This window comes from Dendroctonus ponderosae, unplaced genomic scaffold, assembly GCF_020466585.1.
Source record: "Dendroctonus ponderosae isolate FM_Combo_2020 unplaced genomic scaffold, Dpon_F_20191213v2 Dpon_F_20191213_1, whole genome shotgun sequence".
NCBI classification, from domain to species: domain Eukaryota; kingdom Metazoa; phylum Arthropoda; class Insecta; order Coleoptera; family Curculionidae; genus Dendroctonus; species Dendroctonus ponderosae.
In genome coordinates this window covers 57,921,983-57,942,137 of record NW_026017110.1, presented here as the reverse complement: position 1 = coordinate 57,942,137, position 20,155 = coordinate 57,921,983, and the positions used below count along the sequence as shown (strand labels likewise).

General features: G+C 35.6%; 2 protein-coding genes across 13 annotated transcripts; one reads left to right on the top strand and one right to left on the bottom strand.

The window, feature by feature from the left end:
- Positions 1-71: 71 nt before the first annotated feature.
- On the bottom strand, positions 72-7,583 carry LOC109537912 (zinc finger MYM-type protein 4). 2 transcript variants are annotated; one of them, XM_019904868.2, is made up of 13 exons: positions 5,433-7,583; positions 5,260-5,375; positions 5,007-5,174; positions 2,819-4,019; positions 2,287-2,598; positions 2,013-2,242; positions 1,736-1,952; positions 1,619-1,684; positions 1,368-1,543; positions 854-1,312; positions 655-793; positions 499-598; positions 72-442 (listed from the first exon to the last, which is right to left on the bottom strand). In XM_019904868.2, exons 1-13 carry the CDS (start codon positions 6,580-6,582, stop codon positions 268-270), a joined length of 4,509 nt encoding a protein of 1,502 aa, XP_019760427.1. In that variant the 5' UTR covers positions 6,583-7,583; the 3' UTR covers positions 72-267. The 2 variants fall into 2 exon arrangements, with proteins under 2 accessions (XP_019760427.1, XP_019760426.1); XM_019904867.2 differs by having other exon boundaries at positions 1,368-1,684; positions 5,433-7,582.
- A 109-nt stretch (positions 7,584-7,692) lies between these two features.
- LOC109537913 (double-stranded RNA-binding protein Staufen homolog) lies at positions 7,693-19,469 on the top strand. Of its 11 annotated transcripts, none has more exons than XM_019904871.2 (12): positions 7,694-7,907; positions 7,960-8,028; positions 10,866-10,936; positions 13,150-13,311; positions 13,855-14,010; positions 14,071-14,396; positions 14,920-15,148; positions 15,367-15,611; positions 15,674-15,889; positions 15,946-16,143; positions 16,438-16,806; positions 18,024-19,469. In XM_019904871.2, the coding sequence occupies exons 2-12, from the start codon at positions 7,979-7,981 to the stop codon at positions 18,225-18,227; spliced, it is 2,226 nt and encodes a 741-aa protein (XP_019760430.1). In that variant the 5' UTR covers positions 7,694-7,907; positions 7,960-7,978; the 3' UTR covers positions 18,228-19,469. The 11 variants fall into 11 exon arrangements, with proteins under 11 accessions (XP_019760434.1, XP_019760433.1, XP_019760432.1 ...); XM_048661178.1 differs by adding an exon at positions 13,500-13,572 and having other exon boundaries at positions 7,694-8,028; positions 13,858-14,010; XM_048661177.1 differs by adding an exon at positions 13,500-13,572 and having other exon boundaries at positions 7,694-8,028.
- The last annotated feature ends 686 nt before the right edge of the window (positions 19,470-20,155 follow it).

Below are 20,155 nucleotides of genomic sequence, written 5' to 3'. Positions count from 1 at the left end.
CTGTTTAATTAATGACCCTCCAATGCAAAAAAATCTGGAAAGGACGAAACAGCAAATAAAATAAAATCAAATTTATTTTTAAAATAATTTTATATTAAGCAAACTTATTGCGTCATACATACAATTGAGTTCTTAAAAAAGAAAGAATAAAATAATTCTATTTCAATCGCAATACACCTAATTTCATAATTGAATTACAATAAAGTCGCATTTTATTCATAATCTTAGATCAAATATATACAACTATCGTGTTGATTATATAAAAGTTTAGCTTGTGAGAAGGGCAACATTGATTTCTTTAACCATTTTAACACGATGTAGCATTTTTTCAAGTGCTTCTTTTGGTAGGGGCATTGTGGAATACCATACCGGACTATCCGGGACACAGGACCGTTCTGGTTGCAGATAAAACACATCATTTCGAGTTTTTACACTTTCAGGGCTAAAAAAAGGAAAACTGTTAATACACCTTGTAAAGATTTAAAAAGCTACTGTTACCATTTCGATAAGTAAAATTCATACAATTTTACCGGGCATCTGAGAGGGTTTTCTTCATTTTCTTGTTGTTCATATACTTTCTTTTTCCTCTGGTTATTTTCTAAATTACAAATCATACGTAAACATATTGAATTACCAATGTAACTGCAAACTTACGAAGAGCAGACTGAGGAGGGTAGAATCGCAATAATACGTTTCTCGATCCTGGAAGTTTGCTAGCACCTGGCTGGTTAGGGTTTCGTTTCCAATGTTTCATAATATGTGAGAAAGACAACTGCATATGTTCATCAACGGTCTAGAAAGGAAAAAAACCCAGTAGGTAATTCCTTAAGGGCAAGCATAAGCAACGACTCACCGTTAAATTGAAATGTTTGGTATTAAAAAACATCAATGTACTGAGCAAAACATGTGGTGAATGGGCGCCTAATTGCTTGCTTTCCCATAAATGTTCTTCCTCGACTCTTGTTACAATATAGTGCGAATCATTATATAAAACTGAAAATTTCTTGGCAACTTCGTCCAGACAATCAGTAAATTTTTCGTAATAGGGATCGCAGAAAATATTGTCAATTCTGCCATTTTCAAAGAGGTACTGTTGAATACCTAAACACAGATAATAAATTGTGTCAGGGGCGTATTCTTGACCATTTGGTTTCCGCACTTCCTTGACAAACAAACATAACGAATAGTTTAGTTCATCTGCTGTCAGTTGAAGAATTTCAGTTTTGAAGAGCTTTACACGTCGCGATGATTTTTCCAATTCAGCATTTTTCGTGGTAACCCACTGTTTCCATGCATTTACTCCGAATGTGTACTGCAATAAATCGATTAAGCATAACAAGAATGTGAAGAAATATTTCAATCAATACCTTTAGACACATGTTGGCGTCCGGCTTTTCTTGCGGCTCTGGAGGCGGAGGAGGTTGAGCAGGCTGTATCATGGGCATATCCACCTGATGATGTGACATCCTTCGACCACGCTTAGACTGTTGACCACGAGGTGATCCACGCATAGTCCTTTTTCTACCTCGCAGAGGTGATCGTTCTAGTAAATGAGAATGGATTGGTTGTGGATCGTCTACATTTTCTTCCTGAGAATGAGTGTCCGGAGGATGCCCACCTTGAGGAGCTGTGATTGTATTGGCAGTTAGAGCCCCTTCTAGATCCACAGCTGGTTCGTCGAGTTCTAAATTACACATTTTTTCACCTTTATCGAATCATAAATGTTGATTTCTACCTGTGGCCATTTTTAGAGCGATCTGTAGCATGTCATCACCGAATGTATTATTTGTGTCAACAGGTTCGGGACTATACTCTCCTCCAGTTTCGCCTACAGTATCATCAATGTCGCTTTCTGAATCCGTATGATCTTCCTTTTTCTCTTCCGCTACCATTTCTGCCATCATTAATAATTCCGCCTCATACGGATCGGTTGGGATTTTCACCTGAATTTTCTAAAAAAATAAATAATGTGTTAGCGTGTATCTTGTTTCTACTTCCATCCTTGCTCTTACCTTTATTTCTTTCATAATACCAGCTGCACTGTTTCTAGTTGTGGGTACAAATATAGGAATTGGTATTGGAAGTGGAAACGGTACGGGAAAAGGTACTGGTGTTGAAAACATATGACAGGGCGCAGGAACATATATCGGCACTGGTACTGGTATAATTATCTTTTTAATATCCTCGTTGTCTGTCTGTATGCATGCGTCCTTTGTTGTCGGTGTAATTTGCAATCCTGGAACTATATTTTCAATCGCTACTCACATCATCTACTTTCATATTTACCTTTCACGGCTTGCTTTGGCTGACACATAACGCCCACATTTCTCTGAGCGGGACACGGTTTTTCTTTTATAATAAAGTGTTGTTTAACTTGTACTTGAACTGGTAAATCTAAATTTTGTACTCCTTGGACGCTCGAAGTCTGCTGCTGTGGTGTTGACGTGGTGGATTTCGACCGAGTTAATCTAGTTGATGAAAGCGGAGTTAGGCCGGGTGGTAAAAGCGGCGGAGTTACAGACCCATTCGTAATTGCTAGACTTTGAACGTTTGATATTATGGGAAGTTGGGATATGTTTTCGCTTCCAGTAGTCGTTGCTGAAAATATAGAAGTGCTTAAAACCATGTATATACATTCCAATACGTGCGTCTCACTTTAAACCAAAGTAAATCATTCCGGGATATTTTCGAGGATAATTTCTTTACTGTTTCGTAACATTTGTGTGGTAACTTAAAATGTTGATTGATCCCTCGATCGAAAGTGATTCGCACGAAACTGCATTTTGTGAAATATTTTAAAATATTCTGAACTACTCACCAGTATCCGAAACAATAGCCTTTTTACTCTTCTGTGGAGTTCCTGCCGGAATGGGATCGACAACATTATTGAAGGAAAGCTGCTTTGGAAACTGATTTTGAAAATTCATGACACACATGTAAGAGCAAAAGTTCCTCATACTTGCATCGGACATGGTTAAATGGTAAGCGGGGTTTGCCTGCTTCTTGCAAAAATTGCAAGGCGTTGGTTTAGCATTCACAGCGTTTATAGATACTTGATACATATTCAGGCAATTTATGCTGCACATATTGATAACTGGTGAAGTTGTCGAATACTTTTTAATCATATCGAAATTATATTTCTTCACTTTGCACCAGCTACATGGCACGATTTTTCGATGTGCAATTATGTAGATGTTTTCGCAACTATTCGAACAAAAACTATATTGGATATTATCGTAATACATTGTGTGTTGCTCTAAGACAGATTTGTTGAAGTGTCTGCGACACATGGCACACTTTGCAGGTGATATTTTGTTGACAAAAGAAAATGCTACAAAGCAGGGTTCTCCACAAAAGTAATTCAAATTGTTATTATGTTCAAATTCGATTGAAATTACTTTCTCTTCTTTACATACAGAGCAGATAGTTCCTGATTCTACATTTGGGGGCCTATCATTGGTCATAATGTCGTATTTGTCCATACACACTTTCGAACAAAAGTCCTTAAATTGTCCCTTTTCGCCTACAGGAGCCAAAAACCCGTCTGGTCCATTTGACATATCTTGCTGACAATAGGAACATACTTTAAGTCCTTGCTTATACTGCTCAAGACAAGTACTAGTACAAAACTGCCTAATATCATTTCCAAACCGAACACAATATTTTCCTAGAGACGTCGACTTCACATCGCCCGCACAACTGGCACATTTGGATCCGATCATCTTTTGATACTTGGATAAACAGAATTCATTACAGAAATCCATTATTTCCCAAGTTAAGTTACTTTCGATATCATCAGTAACCTTGCTACAAGAAGCGCACTTTCGAATGAATGATAAAGATGGTGGTTCTTTATTTGGGCCCTCCATAAAATTTTTCACTCTCAATCCTTGAGCTTCATCAACAATCATCGTTACTTTCTTTGTGGCAGTATTTTTAAATTGCGTTAAGCAAGTCTCGGTACATATGTATGAAATTTCAGAATCCGTACCAGAGAAATGGTATTTTGCAGTTTTGGTCTGTAAACAAAGAGAAAACGATAATTTTGCTTAATTTATTTGCAATACAATTAATGGAATTAAATATTAGGGTGTCCCATAAGTACCTGTTTCCATTTATTGTTTAACGTTAATTTATGGTGAAACACAGGGTGCTAATAAATATACCGATAAACTTTTAGGAGTGGCAAGACAAGAAAGCAATGGTTTTTGTTGGTTGAAAAATGTTGTAAGCTTATAAGCCGTTGTAAGCTTATAACGTTATCGAAGATAATCAGCTAACGGTCGAAGTTCTTTTCCGCGTTTCACTACGGTGATTGGATAGGGACACAGAAGACAACTTCGACCGTTACCTCATCGCCTCGACCTCTAGTTTTTTAACTAAAGCTACTAAAAAACCCACATGAAAAGTTTACTGATGACGCATGATTAGCAGCCCGACAACAATTTCCAAAAAATTGTAGACATTTTTTTGTATGCAATAAGCTGTTAATTGTCCCATGAACGGTAAAATCGTGAAATTCTTTTTAATAAAATGCAATTGTTCACAAATTTCAACTGGTGGTTTCCGTGTCGGTTAACACAATTCTGAGCAGTTTCCGAACTTGCTTGTGAAATTTAGAAGAATTGATACTTTCAGCGCGCTTTTACGTTCCAGTTCCACGAAATGCTCAAAAACTTCCCAGTCCTTGATTCGCAACAATTGACCGGAAATTTTCTAAAAACTGATATAATTTTCAAAGAAATTCTCATCGCGAAAGTCTTTAAAAGGGGATCAGAAGCTGAAGAAAGAAAACCTAAGCAGAGACCTAAAAGAGCCAGCTAGAGTAATTCAGAATGGCGCGAAAGAAACTTGCGGGGCAACCGAATACCTCAATCAGGAATTTTTCTAAAATAAGATATTGTGTCAACAAACATAGAAATAATTTAATTCCAATCTGAGTCTCATTAAAACTCAAATCAGTTTTGATAGTAGATTTTAGTAGATGAATATATACAAAATCTCACCTCTTTGCACTCGCAACAAAACTGTTCGCTATCTTTTTCATGTCTGTATATTTTAATCTCATCTTCTGAAGACGTTTCTGGCTCATCAGTTTCTTCCTCTGGGGTACTTGATGTTTGATCTGATATATCCTTGAGAGTTGGCAGAGAAGATGCGGCTTCCTTTTCCGCCTATAAAAAGGGATTCGTATTAAAACTGATTATGGCCCAAAAACGTAAGATTTTTCATGAAATAAATCACTAAAATATAACCTACCTCTGTAATCTCTCTTTCACTGTCAGGAATGATGGTGATTGCTTCATCTGATCCCTGACTGTTGTCAATTGAATCGAGTACATCTGTCTCAGTATTGATGGCATCAATGTCTGAATCTAAAATGATATTAAGCTGAATATATATACACAAAAATTGCTTGGCATCTACCATACCTCTGCTATTACTTGTAGCTTTGTCCATTTCTTTTTCATTGTCATTGGCATCAAAATTAACTTCCGCAAATTCTATTCTGTCTTTTTCCATCAGTGGATTCTCTTCAACACTACCTTTAATAGTGTCAATACTAGCTGTTGGTGAAGATTGACTGTCTTCATCAGTTAGTAAATTGGTGGTTTCTTCTGAACTTTGTTCTGTTGGGCCTTGAATGTCTGCAACACTGATTGAATGTAATTCGGGATCGTTAAGAACATTTTCCGGATCATTGGACTGCTCAGGTGAATCTGTGGCCGGCACATTATCTCGACACGAAATATCCATATCATCTTCGGAAATTATTTTGATTGGGTCCATTTCCACATCGTTCAGTGTGGAGTCTTGTTCCTGGTCCTGATCTAGGTCCTTTTCTACATTTTCATAATGCTCAGGAATATTTAAGGTGTCTGCTAGGGGAGAATCACATTGAGTGTCACTACTTTTATGCACTGGTAACTCGTTTACTAATGAAAAGTCCTCATCAGCACTAGTCAGTTTACCAATATCAGGACATATACTGTCTCTATCACTAGTACTATCAAAAACAATAACACTTTCTGTCGGAAGCATTTTTGGTTCTGAATTTAAATCTTCACAAGGGGAAACTTTTTCATCACTTGGCTCATCTGAAGGAAATGTACTGAGAGTTGATATCGGATCACTATTTACATCCGGGGGGTCTTGAGACTCAATTTCACTGGTACTTTTACTGGCACAATCAATTGGATTAGATTCAATAGGGTCTATACTGCTTGTGGTTTCTACATTTTCAGATTCCATTATTTCAGTATCACGTTCACAATTTTCTGCAATATTTTCGTTAGACTCCAAATGTGGCGGCATGTTGTCTTTATGAATTTGACTTTCAGTTGGTCCATTATCTACTTCCATACTACTAAATGTCTCCGGCTCACCATTTGGGGGCCCTCGTGCCTCATTTTGAAGAATTTCAGGACTATCTGAAGAGTGAATTTCATTTGATATTGACTCGAATTCTTTACTATCACTCAAACTTGCTGCATTTTTTGTTACTGAACTATTTTCCGTTGTATCGTTAAGTAAGGATGAATCCGAAGCAGGCTTTTGAAGATCTAAACCATCAACATCCATGATGCCAGTGTTGTACTTAGGAGAATTATAGAATCACAAAATATTTTGTTAAACACACCTGCATGTGTTGACCTTTAGCGTATCCACAATGCAAAAACATAAACAAAAGTGTGAGCACTATGCTAACGTCCAGAAATGATACTTAGAAAAATATAATGGCAATGTGAGTAAAATGTTCTTTCTCGTTGAAAATCCCGGCTTTTTTGGTGTTTGGTTAATCTTCCAGTTGTCCCATTGGTTCCTGGATTTACTTCTAGACGTCTAAGCAACTAATAGCACTCACTGATTAACCACAAATAAATTGATATCAACAATATAACAATCAGATTTTTTAAACTACTTTTACATGACAAAATATACAAAAACTTGTCGTTTAATACCAAGCCAACATAATGGTGGAAAGTTACTAACGGATAGCCAACATTAAAATACAGCACTCCATTTTGTCCCTAGCTTAGAGAACAATTTCGAATTTTGTGCTTGTTAAACATGCATTTCTCTTCGGTAGCTTTTTATTATTCTGAAATACCATCAGCTACTTGGAGTGGTTGAGAAATGTATGCTATTTGTTGCAATAAATCAACATTTAAGTTAGTACCAACCTAATTATGAAGACAGTGGAGTTTCTCAGGCAATTAGGTATACACATCACTTTTTAGCAAACCCTATATATGCCTGAAAGTTTGTAATAATTTTATCTAAATGGCCATTGGTAATGAATCGACTGTAAGTGCTTTTATTGTATTTCATTGATAAACTAAGTATGAAAAGCATACAGAGTGGATCCATAAAACCTGAATAGGAATGACGTCACAATATGGCGTCTTAACCATATTTGACGAATTTTGAGGCTATTTGTAGATTACCCCTATAAACAGCTCAGAGTCAACTGTGTGATAAATTAGGCCTAAAAATGCTAATTAACTAGCTGGAACACTAATTAATAATAATAACTAGCCTCGAACTGCACTTTGAAGAACGCAAACGCATTAAAATAGACCTCAATGACAAAAAGAACTTATTTTGGTAAATGCGCATGTACTATAGGAGAGGATCGAAAAGAAAATATATCGGAACTATCTCACGTGAGGAAAAAGGATAGGCCACTATATCCATCATTGTTTGTCATTGAATCCGTCGTCGTCGTTTCTATTCTAACATGGCCGCATGTTAGTTTCCGATTTTTCTTTATTGTTTGCCAACGAAAGAATAAGATTTAGTAGTGGTGTTTAGTTAACATACATCCATTTGTTGTTATTGAATATTTAGAGCAGTAATTCGAATATTACTCGCTGTTATTTTATATAATCGACGCCGGTTTGAAGGTGCACTCCCAAGGATCCCAAAACTATTTGACCACTTCTATTTTCCTTATAGTATTTTCATTTAATATAACATGCTTCAAGAACATCATATGAGCCAAAGCGGTATGCAGAGAAATCCAAGGTATGTCTTTTAATGTACTAAATCTCCCTTCATCTCACCCTTAAGTAAACTGTCCTAACAGCACTTAATTGTTGTTGCTAATTTTCTGCCAATCTAACTGCTAATTGACCGAGTAATCCCTGCTACACAATGTATTTTTTTAAGTTATTGCCGATATTACCAATAGACGGGCTGTTTTTGCAGGACTAGAAAAACTGCTTAATTTTGTTTGACTTCTACTTTACAGAAGCATCTATTTTCCTTTGATTAAACTTGTTAGTTCATACCAGGAATTTGGAAAAACTTAATCAGCGGGTTTTTTGCCGCATTAACTGAAAAATGCCGCCCTAATTTTTTGTTGTTGTTCCTTCAAAATAATGCTAAAGGATTTTAATTCAAACACCTAATTAACATGCCACTGCGAAACCTTTCGAAAAGGACAATGTACTAGTTTGAGAAGGTTTTTTTACCATCTTGTGAATACGATTTTTTCATCTACTAAATGTCCCTTCGTCTGACTCTTAAGTAAACTGTCTTAACAGCATTTATTTGTTGTTGTTAATTTTCTGCCAATCTAACTGCTAATTGACCGAGTAGTCCCTGCCACACAATTTAATTTTTTTTAAAGTTATTGCTGATATTACCTATGGACGGGCTGTTTTTGCAGGACTAGAAAAACTGCTTGATTTTGTTTGACTTCTACTTTACAGAAGCATCTATTTTCCTTTGATTAAACTTGTTAGTTCATACCAGGAATTTGGAAAAACTTACTTAATCAGCGGGTTTTTTGCCGCATTAACTGAAAAATGCCTCCCTAATTTTTTGTTGCTGTTTCTTCAAAATAATGCTAGAGGATTTTAATTCAAATACCTAATTAACATGTCACTGCGAAACCTTTCGAAAAGGACAATGTACTAGTTTCAGAAAGTTTTTACACGACTAGGAAAACTACAAAATTTAGTTTGACTTTTACTTTACAAAAGCATCTATTTTCTTTTGATTAAACTTGTTAGTTCATGCCGGGAATTTGGAAAACTTGCTTAATTAGCTGATATTTTTGTCGCATTAACTGGAAAATGCCTCCATAATTTTCTGTTGTCTCCTACAAAAAAGTGCCAAAGCATTTTAATTGAAATGAATTAACATTTCACTCGGAAACCTTTTGAAGACGCCCAGGTATTGATTCGATAAGGCTTCTACACCATCTTACAGGCTCAATACGATTCCACCCTTAGTATAAGATTGTATTTTCAATAGTATTCCGACTGCTATTATTTAGAGAGTTGCAAAACATTACGACTTTACTACAGCAGCCATAAGCAAAATGTTCGTGATAATTAATAATAGTACTGAAAAGCATTCGGAACAGGATTTCCATTTTCCAACATATTTTTCAACGGTCAGGACCAGACACAAAATAAATAAATGCGCGAAAACTTAGGTAGTAAACATTTTTTAAATACATTTCTGAACGGTGAAGATATTTTTAAAAATATTCAGGGACAAATAGTAGAAATTGAAAATTTTCCGACTGTAAGATACAAACCGCACACATATAATCTGTTAAATGCTGTTTCATCTCAGAAAATGTAACTAAGTATTTTATTTGCATATGGCTTTAAAACTTTCCTCCTTGAATATTTTATAATTCCGTATTAATAATTAATAAAGAAAGCACGGTTCCTAAGACGCTGCTCTGAGACCTTTTAAAATGAAATCAATGAAAAGCGAAAAAGGTTGAAAATTGACTCCGACTCAAACCGACCCCTATATTATCCACTTTTGAGTTTCACATTTCAATGAAAACTACAATCAGCCACTAATATTTATTGATGAGTAAATTCAACATTAATAAAACTCGATGTATTAAAATAGTTTCTGTCTTATTTATTTAAGTAATATTGTTTCAGACAAAGCGTCTCATTGTGTTGGAATTGCAATGTGTTCATTTCCATCTGGTTAATAAACATTAGCAGCGATACCGGTGATCAAGTGCTAGAGATAACGCAAAGAAATCCTATCCTGTTAATTAAGTTTTTGAAAAAGTATTTGACGAGAAAAAGCAAATTCAACTGTAAATACGAAAATGTATCCAAGAAGTGATTAGCTCTTTAGCTTAAAACAAATAAGGGTTTCAATATTAAAAGTGGGTCTCAACTTTTAAAAAATCGTCGATAAAGAACTGTTAGATCGAATCGGTTTTCCAAAAAAAAATATGTTAAAGAGGAAATTATGTGCAATCCTATGCTTGCATATATTCCTATATCAAATAAATTACGTAAATAACTTATTTTGCTGTTGCTTGCATTCCTATTATAAACAGCTTCAAGTTGTCTCTTGGATTGTCATTACACATTTCGAGTCGTTTCTCCTTCATACTTCATAAATATTTATTGATCGCTTCATATTCTTGATTCCGTTTTTACTGTTTTTGGAATTACACTGATCTTTATCAATTATTCTTCGTTCTTAAAATTATTTTTAATTATCTGAAGGTCCGAATTTCTGTTCTATTTCTAGGTTTCGCTAGTTAGGTAACTTAAACTTGATATGTTTGGCTCTTTTCCGTATTATGCTCCAGAAAAGTAATGAACATTTTATGCCACGAAATTCCAAACACCGACCTTTACTGGTTTATTTAAATTTTATGTACATATTATCTAAAGTCGTTTTTTTATGCTGGAAAATATTGAGAACTATTTAAGTGAATGTGTTATAGATTTTTTCTATTACCTCTGTTTATGTCTTGGCAGATAAGTACATAAATAGCCTAATCGATTGCGTATTATGCAACACCTACGTAAATATCATTAAAATTTTAGAAGGTTTGCGAGAAGTTAATGCTTTATTTCCTCTAGATTGGGGATGCAGCAAATGGGTCCACCTCCAAATCAAAGAGCATCCATAATGATGAGTCTACCAGCAACTGGTAAGCATTTTTACGCACAATTTTGTATATTTATGAGAAATTATCTAATTAAACTGAATGGCACTTAGAGGTAACACAATTGCATTAGAAAAGCTACTGGTGATCTGTAGAATAGGGCTTTAGCTAAAGTTCTTTCTCGTTAAAGTTTTTAAAGAGACGAAATTCGCTAGCAGCAGATAAATAATAACATTTTAAAGTATGTACCGATTTACCGACAGTTTGCAAGCAAGATGAAAAATACAAATCTCCAGGGGGGCTGAAACCACCCTGAAAATGTTTTTTGCATTTTTGCAACCCCGTGGCCTGTGACCCCCTCATTGAAGAGCTCGTGGAAAGAGTACTGATCAAATTTGGGTTTTAAGCACGTTTGAGGGTTGCATTAAATAAAACTAAGTTATAAAACTTATTTTATTTTCAAACACCTGCTAGATACTTCATTCCCTTTAAAGTCTACTCTTATACGCTCACAGACAAAAATATTGTTATAGAGTTTTTGTGTTTATTTGTTTTGTATTAACTAACAGTATTACTGTTATCAATTACGAGCATATAACAGGCATATCATACATTGGTTTCATGTTTCAGCAAGCCATTTCCAGGGATTGATTTCTTGTTTATGTTGTTTAGATTAGTAGACAATGCGACATTTAATCCAGTGTTGACGAAATTGTTAGTTTGAATTTATGAGGTTTGCCGGCAAGAATGTATCGCGCGGATATTGTATGTTTATGAATCGATGTTTTGTCATAGAAATTTGTCGTAAAACCGGACACTGATATTGATAAACATTTAAAAAAGCCCAGTGAAGAGTGTAGAAGTGCGATTTTTGGGAATGGATTATTTGTAAAATTGCTCTCCCTTTTGTAAAAAATTATCATCAGATAGCCATCATAAGAAGACCACAGAAGATCCCTTTAAATTCAAAACGTCCTGCTAGATGCTAATCGAACGGCACATCAATGGGGGTAAATCCATTTTATAAATAAAACATGAATCCCCTTGCTGATCGAAACTTAAGAATGGATTCAACTCTTGAAGGCCGTCCTTAATCTTATTCGGTTTTTATTCGCCACGACAACTTTGTGCTGATGCCTGGCGCTCGAAGAAGGGTGCAAATATGAAGCTCGAAGAGTGCAATTTTTTCTGGAAATATTATTATGGGGTTTTTGATATTGTTTTAAATTAAAACGCATAGTCAGTCAGGCTGTTTTATTCATTCCTCTGCGGGTCTATTGGAAAACTTCAGTTTTGTAAGTTTTTCGGTTTTATCACACGTGAAACACTTCGGTGCAATAAAAACGGCTACTCAAGCGATCAAGGCTATCAATCAGTCTTGAGTAATTAAATCTCCAAGCATTATTATTTAGCCACAGGTACTTCAAAGGCTTTAAAAAAATATTACTTGTACACTAACTATTGGAACCAAATGGAAGTTTGCTGAGTGGAAGTCAGCTGGATAATAGTGATGTCGATTTACGTTACTTTATGAGCAACGCAGTAGGTACTCGTTTTTGTTGCTCTGAGATAATGCAATCCGTTTCGAAATTCGTCACTGTGTTTACTGCATTTTACGTTTACAAAATTTGTTTTATAAAAACAAACAAACAAACAAAATACGACGTTACGTCAACACAACTTATAAATACATTTTAATCAGATACGATGGCATTTTATTCCCAAAATACCACAATGGAAATTGTAGGATACTTTTTGAATAATTTCAAAAGTGTTTGTTGTGCGAGTTTTATTTATGGAATGTATAAAATACATTTTAGACTGTTTAATATAGGTACTTGATAGCAAAGGTATTGGAATTATTAAAACTAATACGCTTTTCTTAATATAGAGTACAATAGGTGAATATAATTCTTCTAAAAGTTGTTTTATTTTCCAAACATTTATTTTTTTAGGAAAGCCACACCATAGTGCGCAGATGAATTTTTATGTAGTATAATTTTAACTGAGATGCAAAAAAGTTAGGGTTTGCCAACTTGAAAAAATATTTTTTGAAGTTGTATTTCTTTGATTTTTGTTTTTTTGATTCACTTGTAAGTTTCTGTCATACATCTAAAAAGGTATCATAAAGAAACTATTATACCAAAAACGAGGTGGTTTGAGCGAGAGCACTTAAGAAAAACAGAAGTTCTCTCGTACAGACTGTAATCTATTGATGATTGCTGGGAAAAAATAGTACCTTACAATGTTATTTATAGGCGTACTTGTATCAATGCCGACTGGTCCGGGGCCGGCCTTAATTACCACTGCATCTATCCCACAACAGCCTCAACCCCAACAAAAACCCATGCAACAGCAGCCTCCAGTTTATCATTATGAAGCGCTTCCCACACAACCGCCACAGAATCCTCCTCCTAATGGTAAGTTTCTCTTGTATGAGTTCCAGTACTATCACATCGTTTTTTGCTAAATGGATTATCATTTCAGTCACTCGAAACGGCTATCAAATTAAGGTGTGGACTTCATTTGTTTCGTCTAAAACTAGCTTATTTTAAAAGCAAATTTCAACTTGAACTTGTTTTTAATTCGTCTATAATTTAACTTTTAGGTGTGACGCGAATGGTAATCTATAAGCGAACAATCTATTAACAACATTGAGGGAGATAGATTTTTGGGTCTATGTATGTATGGTGAGCCAAATATTTCAGTTTCAAAGTTGATGGCCACATTTAACTGTTCATTATTTCTGGGTGTCTAAACCACTTGAATTCTTTTAAAACTGATAATTGTTTAATAATCGAAGGAAATAAGGAATTTTTTTGAAATTTTCAATTAATTGCCAAACTTGAGAACAATCTTCATCAGAAAAAAATGCGCAATGCCATAAGAACATTGAGTACTGAAGTGAATTCATAATGAAATTATTATTAGGTTATTAGCATCAAAAGAACCTTGATTTCTAGTAGAACCTGATCATCAACAGCAGTCTCCACATATGAACAATCAGGATCAACAACAAATGAGTCAACACAGTCCAAACACGAGTACTTCTTCTGCGCCCAATCCTCCTTTGGCAAACATAAAAGAAAAAACCCCCATGTGTTTGGTAAATGAATTAGGTAAATTTGACGACAATAATGGTGTTTGGTAACTGCGAATTGCACGTTTTATGACAACAGCAAGGTACAACAAGATTCAGCATCAATATCGTCTGACTGGCGAGCAAGGGCCGGCACACAAGAAAATCTTCACCGTAACTCTCAAGCTCGGGAAAGAAGAATATGAAGCCGAAGGCCCCAGTATTAAAAAGGCCCAACACTCCGCCGCCGCTAAAGCATTAACCAAGACAGAATTCAAGCACCCACCACCCAAATCCATTCTCAACAGGCCTGGTCATCGACGACAAAATGCCATTGTTACTCCCACTGTTGAATTAAACGCCCTCGCTATGAAGAGAGGAGAGAGAGCCGTTTATGTTCTGGAGGGTGGAGCTCCTCCACATCAGGTAATAAACAAGCATCATTTTACTTTGTGTGTTTTTCTTTATGGTCTCAATTCTTATTTTGTGTATTGGTTTTTTCTACTTTATTTTATTCCCTTGTTGTGATGAACTGGACTATTTTATTATAATTATAAGCCATATCCGAGATTCAGTTTATCTTTGTAGCACCACCGTTAACGTTTTTTTGGCTGGATTGGTTGACTTTCGATTCCATTCAATTCTCAAAATCTTTAATATTTCCCCAACAGACATTTTTCCAAACAAAACTGGATTTCCAATCCAGACTTGGAAGAGAAAGTCAGCATTTATTTCTCACACGCAAAAGCACATGTTATATAATTGCCAAGACTGTTCCGATTGCTTGCAACTTTTTTGTTGCTGTTAATTGTAAATGTTTGGAAAGTGTATTTAGCGCGTTTGTGCATTGCAAAATATCAAATAGTATGCGATTTAATGAAGAAGACATGCAAGGGAACCACTGTTTTGTTTTATGTTTTTCAGTTTTAAGCAACAGGTCTTATTTTAGGGTTATATGAATCAACCGGGTTATTTTCCAAGACACAGTTTGAATTATCCACAGGCCCAGCAAAGGTACGGTGGCTTCGATGCGCGCCGAAACATGAGGAACTTCCACTCTTATGATAACAGATATTACGGCCAGTATCGACCGGCGATGCCTCATCATAGTCAGGGAGATCCTTATTCAGTTAGACTGCGAGTTGGAGATCGGGAGTATCCAGGTACTGCTGACTATGGTAATTTACCCTTTCTATTGGTGTTGTAGATAAAAATTGAACTAAAAATGCCCCTCTTTGTGCACTGAAGACGTTTTGGAAACATATGAATAGCTAAGTAACGCCGCTCAAATGCAAATGATTTGGAAGTAAAGTGTAACTGAGTATTCTGAATTTGTGGAAAATTTGTATAAGCACTTTGTCCAGGTCATGAGACATCAAATTTTTCGTTTATTTAGGACATGGTCCAACTGTACAAGCAGCCCGTCATGATGCAGCCGCCAAGGCAATTGACCATATTAAACAGTTAGGTGGCATCGACAGTCCTGATACAAATGGTACTGACAATGGTCACATAGCTGACCAAGCGCAAACTTCTTTTCAAAACGATGTAAATTCTGAGTTAAAGTCTCCCATATCGCTGGTATATGAGATTGCTTTAAAGAGAAACCTGAACGTCATTTTTGAAGTTCTGAGCGAGAAAGTATGAAAATAAATTTTTATTAAATAATACCGGAATATTGCATGTTCGTTGTTTTGCTCCAGGGACCACCGCATATGAAGGTCTTCATAACTTCATGTCGAGTGGGCAATTTTATTGCCGAAGGGGAAGGGAATGGCAAGAAGATCTCTAAAAAGAGAGCAGCAGAAAAAATGCTTGAGGAACTCTCCAAACTTCCTGCCCTACCCAATATGACTAATATAACTCAATTGAAGCGAAAACGGGTTGCTAACAAGAAAAAGACAAGGAACCTCATCAAGGTGCAGATATACTTAAAATGCATCTCACCAATAATGTTCGTGGAATGTTCGTTTAGGTGAATATGGACAAACCTTCAGAGACCACTGAAGAGATCAACCCGATTTCCCGTTTGATTCAAATACAGCAAGCGAATAAAGAGAGAGAACCGGTGTACACGGTTTTGGAAGAACGAGGTGCGCCACGTCGTAGAGAATTTGTAATCGAAGCCTCTGTAAATGGTCATTCTTGCACTGGAGTGGGACCTAATAAAAAGGTAAATGTTGATATTTTTGTTTACACAGGTGTGGAAGGGCTTCAAGCTTCCTGGTTAGGGCCATAAAAGAAGGTAGGCCAAGATTACACTTTAACTGATCGAAACACCATGACAAAGATACAAGGGACTTTTTACTCTTTTAAAATTAAAACATGAATAAAGTCAGCATTGAGAGCAATCAGATTCATCATTGGCCTATTCGTGCATTCAATCTCCTCTATAAACGGATGAATATCAACCCAATTTGGTCACCCCGTATATAATTGTTTCACTTACAATTTTGTATTTACTTAGGTTGCAAAACGCAACGCTGCGGATGCTCTTCTCTCAGATTTGGGTTATACATCATCACTATCGAAATCGCCACAACCAAAAGCTGAGAAAGACGATCAATCTGTCATACAAAATGAGAAAAATCGGAAAGTAACTTTCGTCGAAGAAAAGTTGGAAAATCAACAGGCTCAAAATGTGGGCGGCAGTGGTGGCCGACAGCTGGTTCCTGGAGTTTTGTTGGTAACTGAACAAAATGCAGGGTTTTCCAAGCCGAAGAGTGAACCGATGGAATCTCCAAAGCCGGTCCAACCAGCTCCCCTCAAAAATCCACCACCAGGCGTTCGTTCCAAAGATCAACTAATGTATTTGGCGCAACTCATGAATATTCAGGTAAAAGCACTGTTGGCATTTTTTGTCATTAACATTTTAAAAGTGAGGAGATTGTCTTGATTGTTGAATGGAAACTGGGTATTTTGGGGAATTTTGAGCATCGGTTTTGCGTGGCTTTTGAAAACCTCAATTTTTACGCCACGCTTTCATATTCAGCATGAAGAGTTGTTCGGACAGATCAAGGAAAGCGTAAAAATAAAACGAACTGAATTTTTTTCGAAGATTTTCAACTCTTTACCTCGAGGAGGGTGATCAAATACAAAAGAAACTTTTCACACGAACGAAAAACCGAATTAAAACGAGCTCTTACTATCACGATTGGTGCTATGGACTAGAACGGAATAGAATTTCACATCGGGAAAGTTGGAGCATTCGTCGGACACTTTCAAAAAGCCTTGGGTACCACCAAAAACCAAAAGTGGCGCTCAATGATATTTAAATTTCTGAATCGAATTTTCAATTCTCTATCGATATAACGACGCCAAAACGAATTTTGTGGCTCAAATGGGGTTGAAAACTTCGATAAAAGTAGTCATGTTTGAGTCGATTATGCAATAAAAAAACACGCAAATCTAAAACTTCGTGAAATCAAGACTTTTAGGAAAACTGCCAACATTTCCTTATCAATAGTTCACTTTCTAAAAATGCCATTTAGGTCTCTCTGGATTGATGTAAAAAGGAGCGCTCTTGCTCTGCATTTTGCTTCTGAGAAATGAGCAGAAACGGGACGGAAAACATGAAATTTTGGCATAATCTGCAAAGTGTGATATTCAAATTTCGCTTTTTTGGGTTAAAACTAAAAGTGGATCCGCCCCTGTACGACACCATCAAAATACCACACGCTTGTAAATGCAAGGGTGGAAAGACCGATTTGATCGATATACTTTTTCGAAAAAAATAAAGATTATATTATTATTATTTAAAATTGAAAAACGGAGCATTGCAATTCATTAATGGTTTATTTTTTCTTGATGCCCATCTTAATAAGTTTAAAAGGAATTCAAAAAAGGTCCTTTTTGTTCAACATCTATTTCTGATTTACTTGATTTGTCCTTCACCACTCTTCATCCTATAATTTTGTTCTGAAACCGAAAATAGCATTTTACCGTGGTAGGTCAAATCAAAATGAAAATGACAATAACCCTGATTAATTACGGCCAACTTTATCTCCGTAATTCCAAATCCACGGAGAAGTACATTTGAGAACCCTTTCCTAGGTGCATTTTTCTGACTTTCCTAAAGCGAATCATGAGATGTACTTGACGCTGGTTTCTTTGGGAACGAATCCACCTCAGGTATGTCATGGGGAAGGACCCACCACTGAAGCGTCCCACGAAAAAGCTGCTTTGGAGGCTTTGAAGGTGCTTTCTGAATTGGGTCTTGATATTGCCGCCAATAAAGAAAATTCCCAAAATGAGTAATTCATGAACTGGTGTAATCGTCACTTTGGTGAATCATTCGTACGTAATCTCAACATCAACAATCAAATTGGATTCATGTGCTTAGAATGTTTTGCTGAATAGATGTTATCTTGTCAACTATAGCTTGTTTTCCATTATTCGAATTAAAAAAAAATCGTGTAATGCTTTCGATACGATGTAAATGATCGTTTGCTTTAAAAAATGTATCTTTAAATTATTATTGAAACTCTGATACGTTTTTTAAATAGAATTTTAGTGAATAAGAAAGGAAATGCAAAACAGGCTATTAACATTTTCCTTAGTCTATTCATTTATTGGTTCTATGTGGCTATATCAATGAACTACATTAGTTTAGGAAATTGGCTCACTATTTTCCAATTTTCAGGGAAAAAATCCGGTATGATTTGTACTACAATTGTTTATAGTTTATAGTCATTGTTATTGAAATTTTCATTGGTACAGTCATGTTGAGCAAGGAGTTGCATGTGGCCATGCGACAACAATATGAAGAAATCATGTACATTTTAAATAACGTAGAATTATCACTTAACTTCTTATTTATGTAATCATTTAACATATTTAGATATATGAAATGATTTCATATACACATAATTCTGGTTATTGACGCTTCGGCACTTTATATTTACAGTGCCCACCGAATTTCGTTTAAGTTAAAGGGCGACCGAAAACGAAATCGGGACAGTAGTTCAGAATTGATTTGCTTCAGAAAATTCATTAATTTATAAATGCTAGTCACTGAATCTTGACCCAACTTTGTAGTGTTAGTCGGATTTGCTTCAAAATTATAAAATTATTTACGGCATTCATAGGTCCGGATTAACATCCCTCTTTAAGTAGAGGCAAGAGTAAGTTTGAAGTAAATTGCCTTCGGGTAGCGAAGCAGTCCACTACGCTGATAAAATTGTCAAAAGAGGTAGAAAGTATAGACGCGATAAAGAAAAAAGTTGTGCATATTTCAGGCAATTCTGATCTGCTGATTCACCTATTTGTAGATTGATTTCATTATTCTGGGGGCTTTGTGTTCATAAAATTGTTTCTTTTATTGTTCCGGTGTAATAGGGGTTAGATGTGTTCAAATGTGAACGATTTTATTGTTTTATTGTAGCTCTAATACGAGTTTTAAACGTTACTGTGACTATTAAATAATTTATTAAGGAACGTACCTATAGTAAGCTATTGCCTCATTTGAATTTGAAATCAATAAACATTATCACACATTAATCGTATTTTTTAATAAACCTACACACCCAAATGAGTAGATTTTGGGTTGACAAGTTTTGTCAAATGGCAGTTTGTTCCGTTTTTTCTTAAAAGTTTCATCAATATTCTCGTTGAAGATCGAGACAAATGTTTTCACAATTTGTGAAGTGAATTTCTAGTTTTCGTGTTTTCACGTGCGGGAAAACTTTGATTGTTTCGGTGAGTTTTAGACGCGAAGTTGATCTATGTGGTACCCTAGTTTCTGTCGACATTGATAGCAGTTGACACTAACTTTTTTTAGCCCTGTGTCATTTGGCAAGTTTCTTTGTTCGCGATTTTCATAGATTTAGGCTGCTGATGGTTTAAAGTTTCATTGAATTACTCCTGCGGTAAGTAGCAGTTTTGACCATCGACTATAGTACTTATTATCTACAGTTGGGTTAGTTGATATAACGAACTTGAAAAATGAACTAAAACTGGTTCGTTATATCCGGATTTCGCTATAAGCGAATAATAATACAAAAACACGTGGTGTATTTTTCGTTATTTTTACATAGGGTAGTAGAAGTTAGTAGGTATGACTAAAAAGAACACAAAAAGATAAACAAAATTCAATTTGAAATCTACTTCACAAAGTCTGTAATTTTTGTTTGTACATTTCTGCTGCAAAAATAGATGTTATTTATGTAGTTTTCAAGATCACAAAA